Raw genomic sequence first — 12,100 nt, 5'->3', positions numbered from 1 at the left:
TGTTTTTACGTAGAGGTCTCACATGAGCCTGTTTCCAGGCTAAAGGGACCTCCCCCGTAAATAAAGATAGATTGACTACATGTCGCATTCCAGCCCCCAGATCATCCAGCAGAAGTGGCATAATACGTGCTGGGATGATGTCTGTCGGGCACCCACTCTTTGTTTGCGTGACAAGAACAGTCAGCTCTTCAGTGGAGATGGGTGGGAAAGCGACAAGCTTGTTCACCTCATTATCTTTAGTCATAGTATGCGACAGGGCTCGACAGTCAATTGCAACTGGATTGTTAGAGATGGAGTTTGACGCAAGTATTTTGTTATATATTGCGTCAATTTTCCTGACAAAGAACTGTGAAATATTATCACAAAGTTCTTGGGATTCGATCCCCTCAGTGTCACAGGCAGTGGGCTTGGTGAACGTCTGTAGAATGTTATACAGGGTTTTTGTGTTAGCACCACATTACGATATTTAAGCGTGCCCAAAGACCTTGCCGTCTCTGTATCTTTCTTAATGTCCTGTAAGTCCTCATCTATATGCTTGCCAAACAGCATATCACCATCAAAAGGCAGATACAGAATTTTATTCTGCACTTCAGGGCGAAACCAGGTCGATCGTAGCCAACCTGGACGCCTCAGGACCGATGAACCTGCTAAGGCACGAAAAGCAGTTGTTGCAATATCCATTGCACAATCTATAATCTCAGATGAAGATCGTTCACCCTCCTCAGGGATCTTTCTTGCATCAGCCTTGGAACTCTGGAAGCTGATCAATAAACAGATCGCACAACATTTGGCGATCGTAGCGCCCCAAAATTGCCAGTGCGTTAGAGGCTCTAACGAGAAGGCTGGACATAGAGGAAAACCTCTTGCCCACATTGTCCAGGCGTCTGCCCTCCTTGCCCGGCGGTGCGGTCAGGGGTGCTGCTGGGTTTTTTGATTTTCTTTGAGCCGCCTGGGAGATAACAGAGTCTAGCTTCGGTTGTCCAATTAGACAGGCAGGACTATCCTCTGGAGCCTTATATTTTTTCTCCAGACGCGATAGAACTGGGATTACAGTAGCTGGAGACTGCATCACCTTCTTACCCTCACTCGAAACGTGCTCTACGATAGGTAGGGAACAGATAGATTTTTTATAAGGCTCTTTAAAATCATAGAGGAAGCAGTCTGATTGTACCACTGGAACAGGAAGGCCAAACCTTTTAGACGCTCTCTCCATAAGATTATGGAAACCCCCTATGTCAGCCGGGGGCGAATCACAGGGTCCGGAGGTGGTGAAGCCGGATCTGGGATGATATAATCGTCCCATTCTCTGCCAGGATTTGGGATATGTTCCACATTCTGCTCCTCGTCTGAGGAATCGTCATCATGCACTGTAATAACATCTTGCTTCTCTACCAAAGGTTCCCCTTCAGGCCTTTGAGATATTGACGCTGCAGAAGTAGCAGGAGGTTGCGGAGGTGGTGGCGGAAGAGATTGTATGGATTCAGAGGGTTGAGATGGAAACCTCTTGTAGTCCAGCAACATTAGTGGCAAGTCATTTATTAGCGAAGACGGCATGGCCACCATGTCCTGCTGAGATGGATCGTGAGATCTATCACAAAGAGTGAATTGCTCTTGTGGATGATGCTGACCCAAGTAATGATCATCCGAATCAGAGTCCTGGTAATTCACCTGGAGTTGAGACAGACTATAAGCATCGCCCTACAGACTTTCATCCTCGTCAGAATATTCCTCCTCCAGAAGAAGTGCTGGAGGTAACTGTCACCCTACAGGGCGATGTCATTTCTGGTATAATTTGTCTTTTCTTAATAGAAATTTTGACTTTGTATCGTCGACGGTGTCGTCCACAAAGGAATCGTCGTCACCGGTGAAAGAAACTTGGTCGGTGGTTGGCTGGTTGTCGACGGTGGGCTGATCGTCGACGGTACCGTTGACGAGGTCGACGTCAGAATCATAGTCACCATCGACATAGTAGTCTTTGTCGTCGACATCGGCGTCATCACCGTAGAGGTTGATGTCAGTCTCATCGACGACACAGATAGGATGCATCGTCGACGAAGCTCTCGACGACGGGCCCGTCGACGGAGCTGAAATTGAGACCGAATGAATTTTTGAGGTCGTCGTCAACGTACCTGAGGAAGTGGTCGTCGACGGACGGATTTTCTTTTCCCCTTTTGTCTCCAGAGGTGTACTTTAAGGTTTCTTGAAAATGTTCTGCTTTTCAGATGGTGAAGAGGTAGCAGAAGGGCCTTGACTTACCTTCTTAGCAGATGAAACCTCAGGAACAGATCCCTCTTTCTCCTTTGCACCTTGGTGAGGAGATTTTTCAGGACTAAGCCTTTTAGACCTATCAGAGGTCTTTGGAGAGGCCTTAGCAGGGGGTTCAGTGGACGCAGAAGGGGAAGATCTACCCCTTTTTGTAGACCTACTTGAAGATGTTGCTGAGGAGGAACCTTCACTGTCACTAGAAATTACCTCTTTCCGTGACTTAATCTTCTGTAACCCCTGTAACCAAGTCAGAAGTCTTCCTTCCCGGTCTCTCAGTCTTTATAGAGAAGGTCCTGCAGATCTTACAATCAGTGGCCTTGTGATCCGGGTATAAGCAATAAATGCAGTCCTTATGCTTATCTTACATATAAAGCCTTTTCTTTGAACAGGTAGCCCAGGCTTTGAATAAAGCTTTCTTTTCTGACATTCTGAAGAGAGAATATATGTAGAAAACCAAAGTTGAAGAGAAAACTGAGCAGAGCTCAGTGGAGACTCCCCCTTAGCACAACGTGCGGTAGAAAATCGGAGGCTCTCTCAGGAGGGTTCTAAGGGGTGAGGCTAATCTGATAGGTTGTTGCAAAGTTTGTCTCTTTTACAAAAAGAGGTGGAAATGCTACAAAAGGAGATGAGGCCTAGGCCGCACTTTCTCTTTTGTATATACTGCTATGGTATTTTTCTAATACCGAGGCTCCCAGGTTGACGACAGGGAATGATACAAAGCATGGGAATCTATGAAAGTTCCAATACTGGGGCAACATGTAAATAGCAGTAGCCAGTGTTAAAATGGCCATAAGCCTGAACATCAGAATTTGTTTAGAAAAACATTAATCTCATTTAAGGCAACCCTGAATTCAGCCAATGAGGTGAAAGATTCGGGTCTCTTACTTACCTCCCTAGAGGCCACCGTAGCTCAGATTTCAAAGCACTAGTGTGAGAATGGAATGAATGACCCTCTGATTCCAACGTTGGAGAACTGGAGTTATAGGTAACTATTTTCTCATGCTTTAATCAGAATTATTAACTGCATACATCTATCATAATGTATAATAGGAAGTAGGCTCACCTTTAGCAAAACAGGATGGAAGAGAAAGAACTTAACTCCTGAATTTGAATTCAGGTAATTCTTTGCTGTCCATTGTTCCCTCATATTCAGCTGGTTAATAATCAGACTTCACAACCATTAAAGATGGCGAAAGAAGGGGTAACTAGTCAATCCAAACTTAAAGCAAGATGTGCAGAACTTCCCAACTCGGTCACATTTTTCCTCGTGGCTTCTAGAGATTACGGTCTGTAAAAAAAAATGGCGAGACCCCATCTGGCTGTCCTGGATGACCAATATTAACATGCAATTTGGGTGTAATGGGTGCAGGCTTTATCACATTATAAATGCATGACATCTCTGAGAATTAGTTTATCAAATCTCTTAAGGATTTAAGATGCAAAAAACTATGCACCAAGCAAAAGTGGCTGTAGTCATTGATTGACTAGTGTGAGACTACCAAGACACATGCTAAAAGACCTTAAACGATAGTCATTTCCTGAAACGTGCAATGCAAGTAGTCTTTTCAGGGAAAATCTTAAATCAGCCTTAAGAAGGTGTTCAGGGGAGTCTCCAATGTGTTTCAGTTCAGTGTGGGGTCCTGGAATGGAACTGTATTGCATTGATGGTGCTTTTCTTGTTACTTGCATCTCCTGAACATAAATTTGCAGCCTATTTCCTTACTCAGGGGGTATACATACCTCAGCTACCCGCTTCTCTATCCCAACCACGGATTCCGGTTTCTTGCCACCACTTTCAGATCTGAGGAGTCCTTTACAAGCTACTGAACGTCACCCTCTCTACTTTGACAGCATATAAACTGGACTGCTGTTGAAACTACAATGTCTAGGTGTAGTGTTAACAGTGAAGAACTAGATATGGAAAAGAAAAAGGACACATTCATCTGTATATTATTTTTTTAAATCTTTTTATTAACATTGCTCATTTCAGTTAACATTACAATCCATTGGTCACATTGCATCAGGTAAGCAGACAGTGTACAGTAGAAAGAACGGCCAGTATTAACCACTATCATGACATTCAGGTTAAGGCCCCTATCCCAGCCACCCCCCATCCCCTTGTATCTTCTCCATGGCCCCCAGATCATCTTTCATTTTTTGGGACATCCCCTACTTTTATAGATGGTCTGCTCCCCTCTGACACCAATCGAGGTCCCGCTCCCACTGTGGAGGGGACTGCTCCCCCAGGCACTGCCAATATTCCTTTTCACTACACAGGCTGCCATTGCCAGCCAAAGTTCCCCATATCTGGTCCAGTCAGTAACCCCCTTGATCACTAAGAGTAACCACCTGGGTTCCCACGGTACCGAGGAGCCCACCACCTCCGCCATCGCATCTGCGACCTTGGTCCAGAAGAGTACTATCTCTGGGCATAACCCAAATATGTGATAGAAGGAACCTCCCCCCGCCCCCCCCCCCCCCCCAATCGCGCGCGTAGAGGGCGGACTGACACCCACCCCAAGTGTACAATAGAGTGCAAGGGTAATACACGGTGCAAAATTTTAAGCTGCACTAGCCGGAACCGAACGCGAATCGCAATTTCCTGAGGGCTCTGCAAGGTGTCCTGCCAGTCGTCATCCTCCAATGGGCCCTAATCCCACTCCCAAGTCGCCCTCAGTGACACTAAAGGATCAGGCATATTATTTATGAACTTACGGTAGATCGTGGATGTGGGCTTCTCAGGGATGGGATCGAGGAATAAACGATCCTCCATGGGGGGGGGGGGGGGGGAGGGGAAGAATTTCAGAACGGAGGCACCCCCTCGAATATGTGAGCGCAGCTCCGATCTATCAGCGTACACCCAGTCGTTGACCACCTGCAGCTGGGACGCCCAATAATATAATTGCACGTCCGGGAGGGCCAGACCCCCATCGTAATCCGCCCTCGTAAGTTTACTCAGCGCTATCTGGGGGTTGACACAATCCAAAGGAGCGTCCTCACCGCCTGTGATATTCTTTTAAAAAACCCTGGCTTGATCGGGTACAGCGTGTTCTGCAATATGTACAGGAGAGGAGGCAGCCCCAGCATCTTGAACATTGCAGCACGTCCCAATAAGGACAGAGGGAACGTGCGCCAATGGCCTACGTCCGTAATGAGGCTAGTCAACTGGGGCTCCAAGTTTCTAGATAGGAACTCCGCTTTATCTCTGGTAATGTACAACCCGAGGTACTTGAAACCTCACCACAGGGCACCTGGACGGTATCCACGGAGGAGGGCCAGAGAGGCGAAAGATACCAGATTTTGCCCAATTGATTCTAGAACCAGAGTAGCTACCAAAGAGCTTAAAGAGGTGAAGTGCATGCGTCATCGACTGGTAGGGCCTAGCCATATATAGAACTATGTCATCAGCATAGAGGCTAATGCGCTCTTCCCAGCCCTCATTCAGTGCCAAGCCCCAGAACGACCTGTCCCTTCTGATCCAGTGGGCCAGCGACTCCAGCGCCAGGACGAACAAGAGTGGGGACAGGGGACATCCCTGCCTCGTGCCCTGTCTGAGTGAGAAGGCTCTGGACACCGATTCATTAACCTGCACGCCCGCCAGTGGCTGATCATACAAGAGGCGCACCCAACTGCAAAAAAATCATACCAAAAGCTAGTCTCTGCAGGACCATGAATAGGTACGACCATTCAATGCTGTCTAAAGCCATTGAGGCGTCCAGCGCCATCAATGCAGCCTGTGTGTCTCCCACGCCCGCCATCATATACAGCACATCATAGAGGCGGCGCAGATTATGCCTGGTGCTCCTGCGCGGCATGAAACCAGACTGGTCGAAATGTATCAGATCTGGCAGGACCGGGAGCAGTCTGCCAGGACCTTGGCCAACACCTTCGCCTTGACGTTGATGAGCGAGATCGGCCGGTAGGAGGAGCAACGATCGGCCGGTTTGCCGTCTTTGTGGATGACAAGGATCGTGGCCTCTCTCTGGTCAGGCGGTAGCGTACCCACCTGTTGCGCTTCTAAGTACATCTGAAGGAGAGGGCCTGTGATGACGTTCGCCTGCCTGTTGAAGACCTCAAGCGGGAGCCCGTGAATAACAATAATCCACATTTGTAAAGCGCGAACAATCACCCGTAAGGGCCGTCGGGAAGATTAAGCAAGTCATTGCCCAGAGTCACATGGTGCTAGGCTAATCTGCCGCCAGGGATCGCACCGTGATCCCCAGATTCCAGCGTCAGTCGCCCTGGCGCCACACCTCTCCCTGTGCCTTTCCGGACTGTAGGGAGTCGAGCGCCGCCCCCATTTCCTCTCCAGTCAAAACAGTCTCCAAACAATCCCTCTGCGCCTGGGACTGAGTGGGCAGCGCGAAGTCGTGGAGGAATTACTCAGTCTTCCTCCGTCCTCATACATACCAGGGTGTAGACCCCTCCGAAGTACGACACAAACACCTCCGCTATGTCCGTAGTGGTGGACACTAGGGAGCCAGACTTATCCCGCACTGCAGCCACCCAGGAGCGCTCCCTATCTCTGCATTAAAGTCATGCCAGGAGCTTAAGGGCTTTATCTCCAACATCATAGATCTGGTGTTGCGTAGCCAGGGAATAGGCTTGCGCCTCACCCTCCGCTAGGGCCCTAAGCTCTTTCTGCTTAAATGCAAGAGCATGACAACTGTCTATCGATGATGTGATGTCTGCTCTACTCTCAAGATCATTTATCTCGCATTCAATCCCCTAATCTGTATGGATTCCTCCTTTTTAGCCCCAATCAAGGCCCGTGCCTGCCCTCTCAAGACGGTCTTGTACGCCTCCCAAAGTGTGATATGTGATGCTACTGATCCCAGATTTTCTTCAAAATAGAGCTGGGAGCCCTCCCGGAGTTTATCTCCTATTATATCATCCCGCAGGTGCCATGGATCTATCTGGCGACCGGACCCTTCAAAAGAACGCTCACTGGGGAGTGGTCAGAGACCCCTGGCCATTACATGAGGTTCCGAATAACATTCATCTATATTTTGAAGTGGCAAAAGGATGATGTGCTCCACTGACACAATGGTGTGAAATATCTCTGATGAAAACGGGTACAGAGGAGTACCTGGGGGTCTGTAACAGGTGTTTGCAGTTAGAGTTAAATTCACTGTAAAGTCTGCACCAGGAACGTATGTGCAAGAGGATACACGCAAAAATGCTCTTTTAATGGGGCAGTCCTGGCATATGATTTTGTTTAGCATGAGCGACCGCTTTAAAGTGCAGTTTTCACTAAGCAATGATTGTGCCATTTTCATAGCTAAACCGATAAGGAGTGACTGGCTACAGAAATGGCATGGCTTTAATTAATGTGGACGTGCTTTCTAAGTGGGGGAAAAACGTTCATTTTAAAAGTTCGATTTGGCTGGGGTAAAACGTGGATACTTCCATGAAGAGTGAAAGGAGAATCTCACTATAATAACTAAGTGTTTGGCACACAGGTGAGGCTGCTTTAGGTGTGTTAGCCACATGGTAGTCAAACTCTTAACTGCAGAGTAAGATCTCCGCTTGTGAGGTGGCTGAACCACACGGTTAGCTTTCACAACCACTCTATCAGACAGTCATCAAACTGACCTCCCAACTTAACTGCAATCAAGTTCAAGTTCAGGAATTTGTATAGCGCACTACTCACCCAGAGGGTCTCAAGGCGCTTAGGGGAGGGGGAGCATTATTTATCGAATTGCCAGGTTTTAAGTTCCTTTCTGAAGGATATGTGGTTCTGTGTGAGGCGGAGGTGAGTGGGGAGAGAATTCCAGGTCTTGGCCGCCAAGTAGGAGAAGGACCTTCCTCCCATGGATCTATGGATGCGCGGGATTGCGGCGAGGGCTTGATTGGAGGATCTAAGATGGCGGGTGGGTGTGTAGAAGGACAGTCGTGTGTTGAGGCATTCGGGTCCTAGTTTGTAGAGGGCCTTGTGTGCGTGGGTGAGGAGACGGAATGTTATTCTCTTGTTGACGGGAAGCCAGTGGAGGTCTTTCAGGTGACCGGTAATGTGGTCTTGGCGAGGGATGTCCAATATGAGTCTGGCTGATGCGTTTTGGATGCGTTGGAGTTTTTTCTGTAATTTGGCTGTGATTCCGGCGTAGAGAGTGTTTCCATAGTCCAGTCGGCTAGTGACCAGTGCGTGGGTGACAGTTTTCCTTGTCTCAGAGGGGATCCAACGGAAGATTTTTTTGAGCATACGGAGTACGTTGAAGCAGGAGGAAGAGACGGCGTTGACTTGTCTAGTCATCGAGAGGGAGGAGTCTAGGATGAAGCCTAGGTTACGTGCGTGGTCTGTGGGAATGGGTGCTGTGCCCAGGGCCGATGGCCACCATGAGTTGTCCCAGGCAGAGGGGGATGATCCTAGGATGAGGACTTCTGTTTTGTCTGAGTTAAGTTTTAGGCGGCTGTTTTTCATCCATTCGGCTACTTCTTTCATGCCTTCGTGAAGATTGGTTTTGGCGGTGTTAGGGTCTTTGGTGAGGGAAAGGATCAGCTGGGTGTCGTCAGCGTAAGAGATGATGTTGAGGTTGTGTTGTCGCGCGATGGAAGCGAGTGGGCTCATGTAGACGTTGAAGAGGGTGGGACTGAGTGATGATCCTTGTGGTACGCCGCAGATGACTTTGGTGGCCTCTGATTTGAATGGGGGAAGTCGGACTCTCTGGGTTCTCCCGGCGAGGAGCGAGATGATCCAGTCCAAGGCTTTTCCTTGAATGCCGATGTTGCTGAGGCGTTGGGTGAGGGTGCTATGACAGACTGTCAATGTCAATCAATGCAAGTCCGCTAGATCAAGAGAAAATCCAAAAATCTCATCCAACTTTAGGAACATGGGGACGTAAGGGGGGGGGGGGGGGGGGGGCAGGGTCGATTCAATAAAGTAAAAGGAGGACTGCCAGAAAATAATATTCACAAAACCAATACATTAGCAGGCTGTTAGGGCAGTAGGAATCCCTGGGTAAAAGGAGACTCAAGTAAGCAGTATTACAACAACAGAAAATCAACGATTGCATTGGTTGAAGAGAACCATCAATAAACCAACTGCAAATGATCATTTTGAATTTCTGGAGTGAGAGCAAAATGGCAGATTTACTATCCAGGCCTGATTCCTCCCCTCCTGAAACAATTAAAAAAAGGCTGCAGATACTTCCACTGAAACACAAAGCATGCGAAGAATTGGATAACAGTTTTAGCATAGTTAGAAGTAATGGCTGAGGGATGTCAGTGAATGTTTTTCAGCAGGTATAGGCAGCACTTTCTCCTCATACCAAACTTCAGTACATTTAGGATGGCACAGGTTGCTTTCTAGGAGACTCCAATAATATCTAGTCACACAAATATTTGCCTGTAAAAAATACATTAAAATAAGCAAGTGCCTTTTCTTGATGCACTACCCTGCAAACTAAGATAACTATATTACTGCCCTGCTGTATGTAAACCAAGCAGTGAAGATTTAAAATACATACCTGTTGATAAAGCAATTAATTCCATGTTTTAAAATGTTCTCAACTTTCTCTTTCATCTTTTCTTTTTCTGCCTGTTCAATTTCTGCAACTTTAGCAGTTGAATCCACTCGTACACGTGAACCAAATATCTGAAGAAAATAAAAAACAACCTTAGGTCATGATACGAACAGAACACAAAACATTTTGAATTGTGACAGATTTATCACCTCGATATGGTATAGCTGTTTTTGAAGATTACACAATTCATGATCTGTACCTTTCAATATAATACATAGACTTCAATTAATCAATAACACGTTTAAGTATGTTTACAAGCAAGACCATTCTTCGAAGACACATTAGCGGAAATAATTACCTTCATGGATTCCTAGTTCATGCTCTCTGTAAGAAAGTGCTACTTTTTGACATGGTCACCTCTATTTTTGCCAGGTATTTGATGAAACTTCGACTGAAATGCACTGGGTTCCTGTTAACCAGGTCTCCAGCGCCAGTGTTCTTTCCCAAAAAAAAGGTTAACTGTATAATTGTTCCGCAATTGGCAAGACCTTTAGGACCTCTGTAAGTACAAAGTAAATTGTAGCCTTGTAACTAGGGCATGTGTACTAAAGAGGATTCCTAACGGTTGGAGCATGTGTTGAGTACAATGTCCAAGGAATCCTTGTTGGTTTACAGGGTTTTCTTAAAAAATCCCAAGTGCTCTATTTTGTGGTAGCGTGGTCGAGCAGCTTAGGCTAATCAAAGGAGTGTGCTGAACGTGTGTTGAACACACAGTCAATAAAGGGGACTCACTGACTGAATAAAGAAATCAGACACCAATTTATAAAAATAACACAGATTGTTACATTATTTTAGGCAGCAAGATCTTCGTGATCAGGTAAATACTTTAAGATCGGTTTCCAGCATAAAAATAGATAAACACTTTATTTGCTGTAATGTTAACCTATGGGGACAACATTCACTGCATAAGACTGTACGAAGCTGGCTCTTTATAAGGTATACTAAAAAGAGGTATACTGTGCAAAGAGTCTAGGTATCCCTTATAAGTGGACTGTAGCTTGCTCTAGCAATCCCAAGGAGCTCTCTCAGGGGGCACTGTAGTCGAACAGCCTTAGGCTGATCAGAGGAGTATAAGAAATCTACTGCATACACAGTCAATAAATGATACACACGACTTAACAAGGAGATCCACATCAATTTCCAAAAATAACACTTATCCTTCGATAACTTTAGGCACCAAGATAATCAAAATTGGGTAAGTTTCAAATTATGAATTTTTACAGTTTTTGAAAAAAGAGTGCAATTTTTGGAGCGGCAATATTATCCTCTGAAAGAAAAACATACAGCATAATTATGGGACCAATCTTCTGCACGCAAGGCGAATATAGGGCAAGGTCCAGGCAGCTCCAACAGGTCACCTCGGGCAGCACTGTGGCAGCCGGGTGCAGAGGTGCTTTTCAGCATCAGGAGCCCCATGTAAGTCTATGTGGATAGGTCCAGTCACAAAAATGCTGCAAGCTGGGACTACGGGGACCAGTCCGGCGGAGCCAACAAGAGCTCACAATACTCTGGGATGTCGGGACACCTTTGTTCCTCTTCTCCTCGGGCTGCGCTGCCGGGTGCAGAGGTGTCCTGAGGCATCAGATTTTTACTGCCGGAGACGCTCGCGGTAGAGGGGGCTTGCAAAAGGAGGCTGCAGGTGGCATCAGAGAGTCCACTGTTGGCAAACCCAAGGTGGGCTGAGTCTCTGGAGGGTCTGGGGACCACGCTGGCACAGTTGGCCCACTTTGGCTCGGGCTAGGAGACACGGGTGCTGTGGTGCTTTCTAGTGTTGGGGTTTCGGCGTTCGAGTCCTCACAGTTCTCATGGTGAGCCTGCAGGAAAGCCGCCTCGGCTGCTCCACGGGAGTTCACTCGATCTTGAATGAAGGTCTGGTAATCTTCCCAAGCTTTTGGAGGCACAGCAGCTGGGGGATGAGTCGATTTGGAGCAAATGTCGAGGACAGCAGGCAGTCCGGCACGTTCGGCCGGAGCAGCCTTTGTTCCTGACGAACAAGTTACTTACCTTCGGTAACGCTTTTTCTGGTAGATACAGTATCTGCCTGTGGATTCCTCACCTTGTGAATATCCCCTTGCGTCAGCAGCATCCGGAAATTCTTTTTGTAGCTTCGCGCCGACGTGGACCGACGTCACAGAGGCACGGCATCGCGCGCGACTCCGCTGACGTCACCGACCCCATATCAGGCCCACGCCGGCGTGATGACATCAGTTCCGCCCCTTTTTTCCGTGCCTTCGAGGCACACGGACGGACCAAATGGCAGTAGAACAAAACAAAGTATACACAGTACACAATGTCCAGATTACACAGTGCGA

At 47.3% G+C, this 12,100-nt stretch overlaps 1 protein-coding gene across 1 annotated transcript in view; it reads right to left on the bottom strand.

The window, feature by feature from the left end:
- The window catches only part of CCT2 (chaperonin containing TCP1 subunit 2), a 310,711-nt gene that overhangs the window by 147,537 nt on the left and 151,074 nt on the right, over window positions 1-12,100 (bottom strand). The window contains exon 9 of the mRNA XM_078678105.1: window positions 9,732-9,859. Within this exon, the coding sequence (XP_078534231.1) occupies window positions 9,732-9,859 (128 nt within the window). The remainder of the gene's footprint in view (window positions 1-9,731; window positions 9,860-12,100) is intronic.

Source organism: Lissotriton helveticus, chromosome 1_1, assembly GCF_964261635.1.
Source record: "Lissotriton helveticus chromosome 1_1, aLisHel1.1, whole genome shotgun sequence".
NCBI lineage: Eukaryota > Metazoa > Chordata > Amphibia > Caudata > Salamandridae > Lissotriton > Lissotriton helveticus.
Note: the sequence above shows the minus strand (reverse complement) of the source record. Positions and strands in the feature narration are given on the sequence as shown.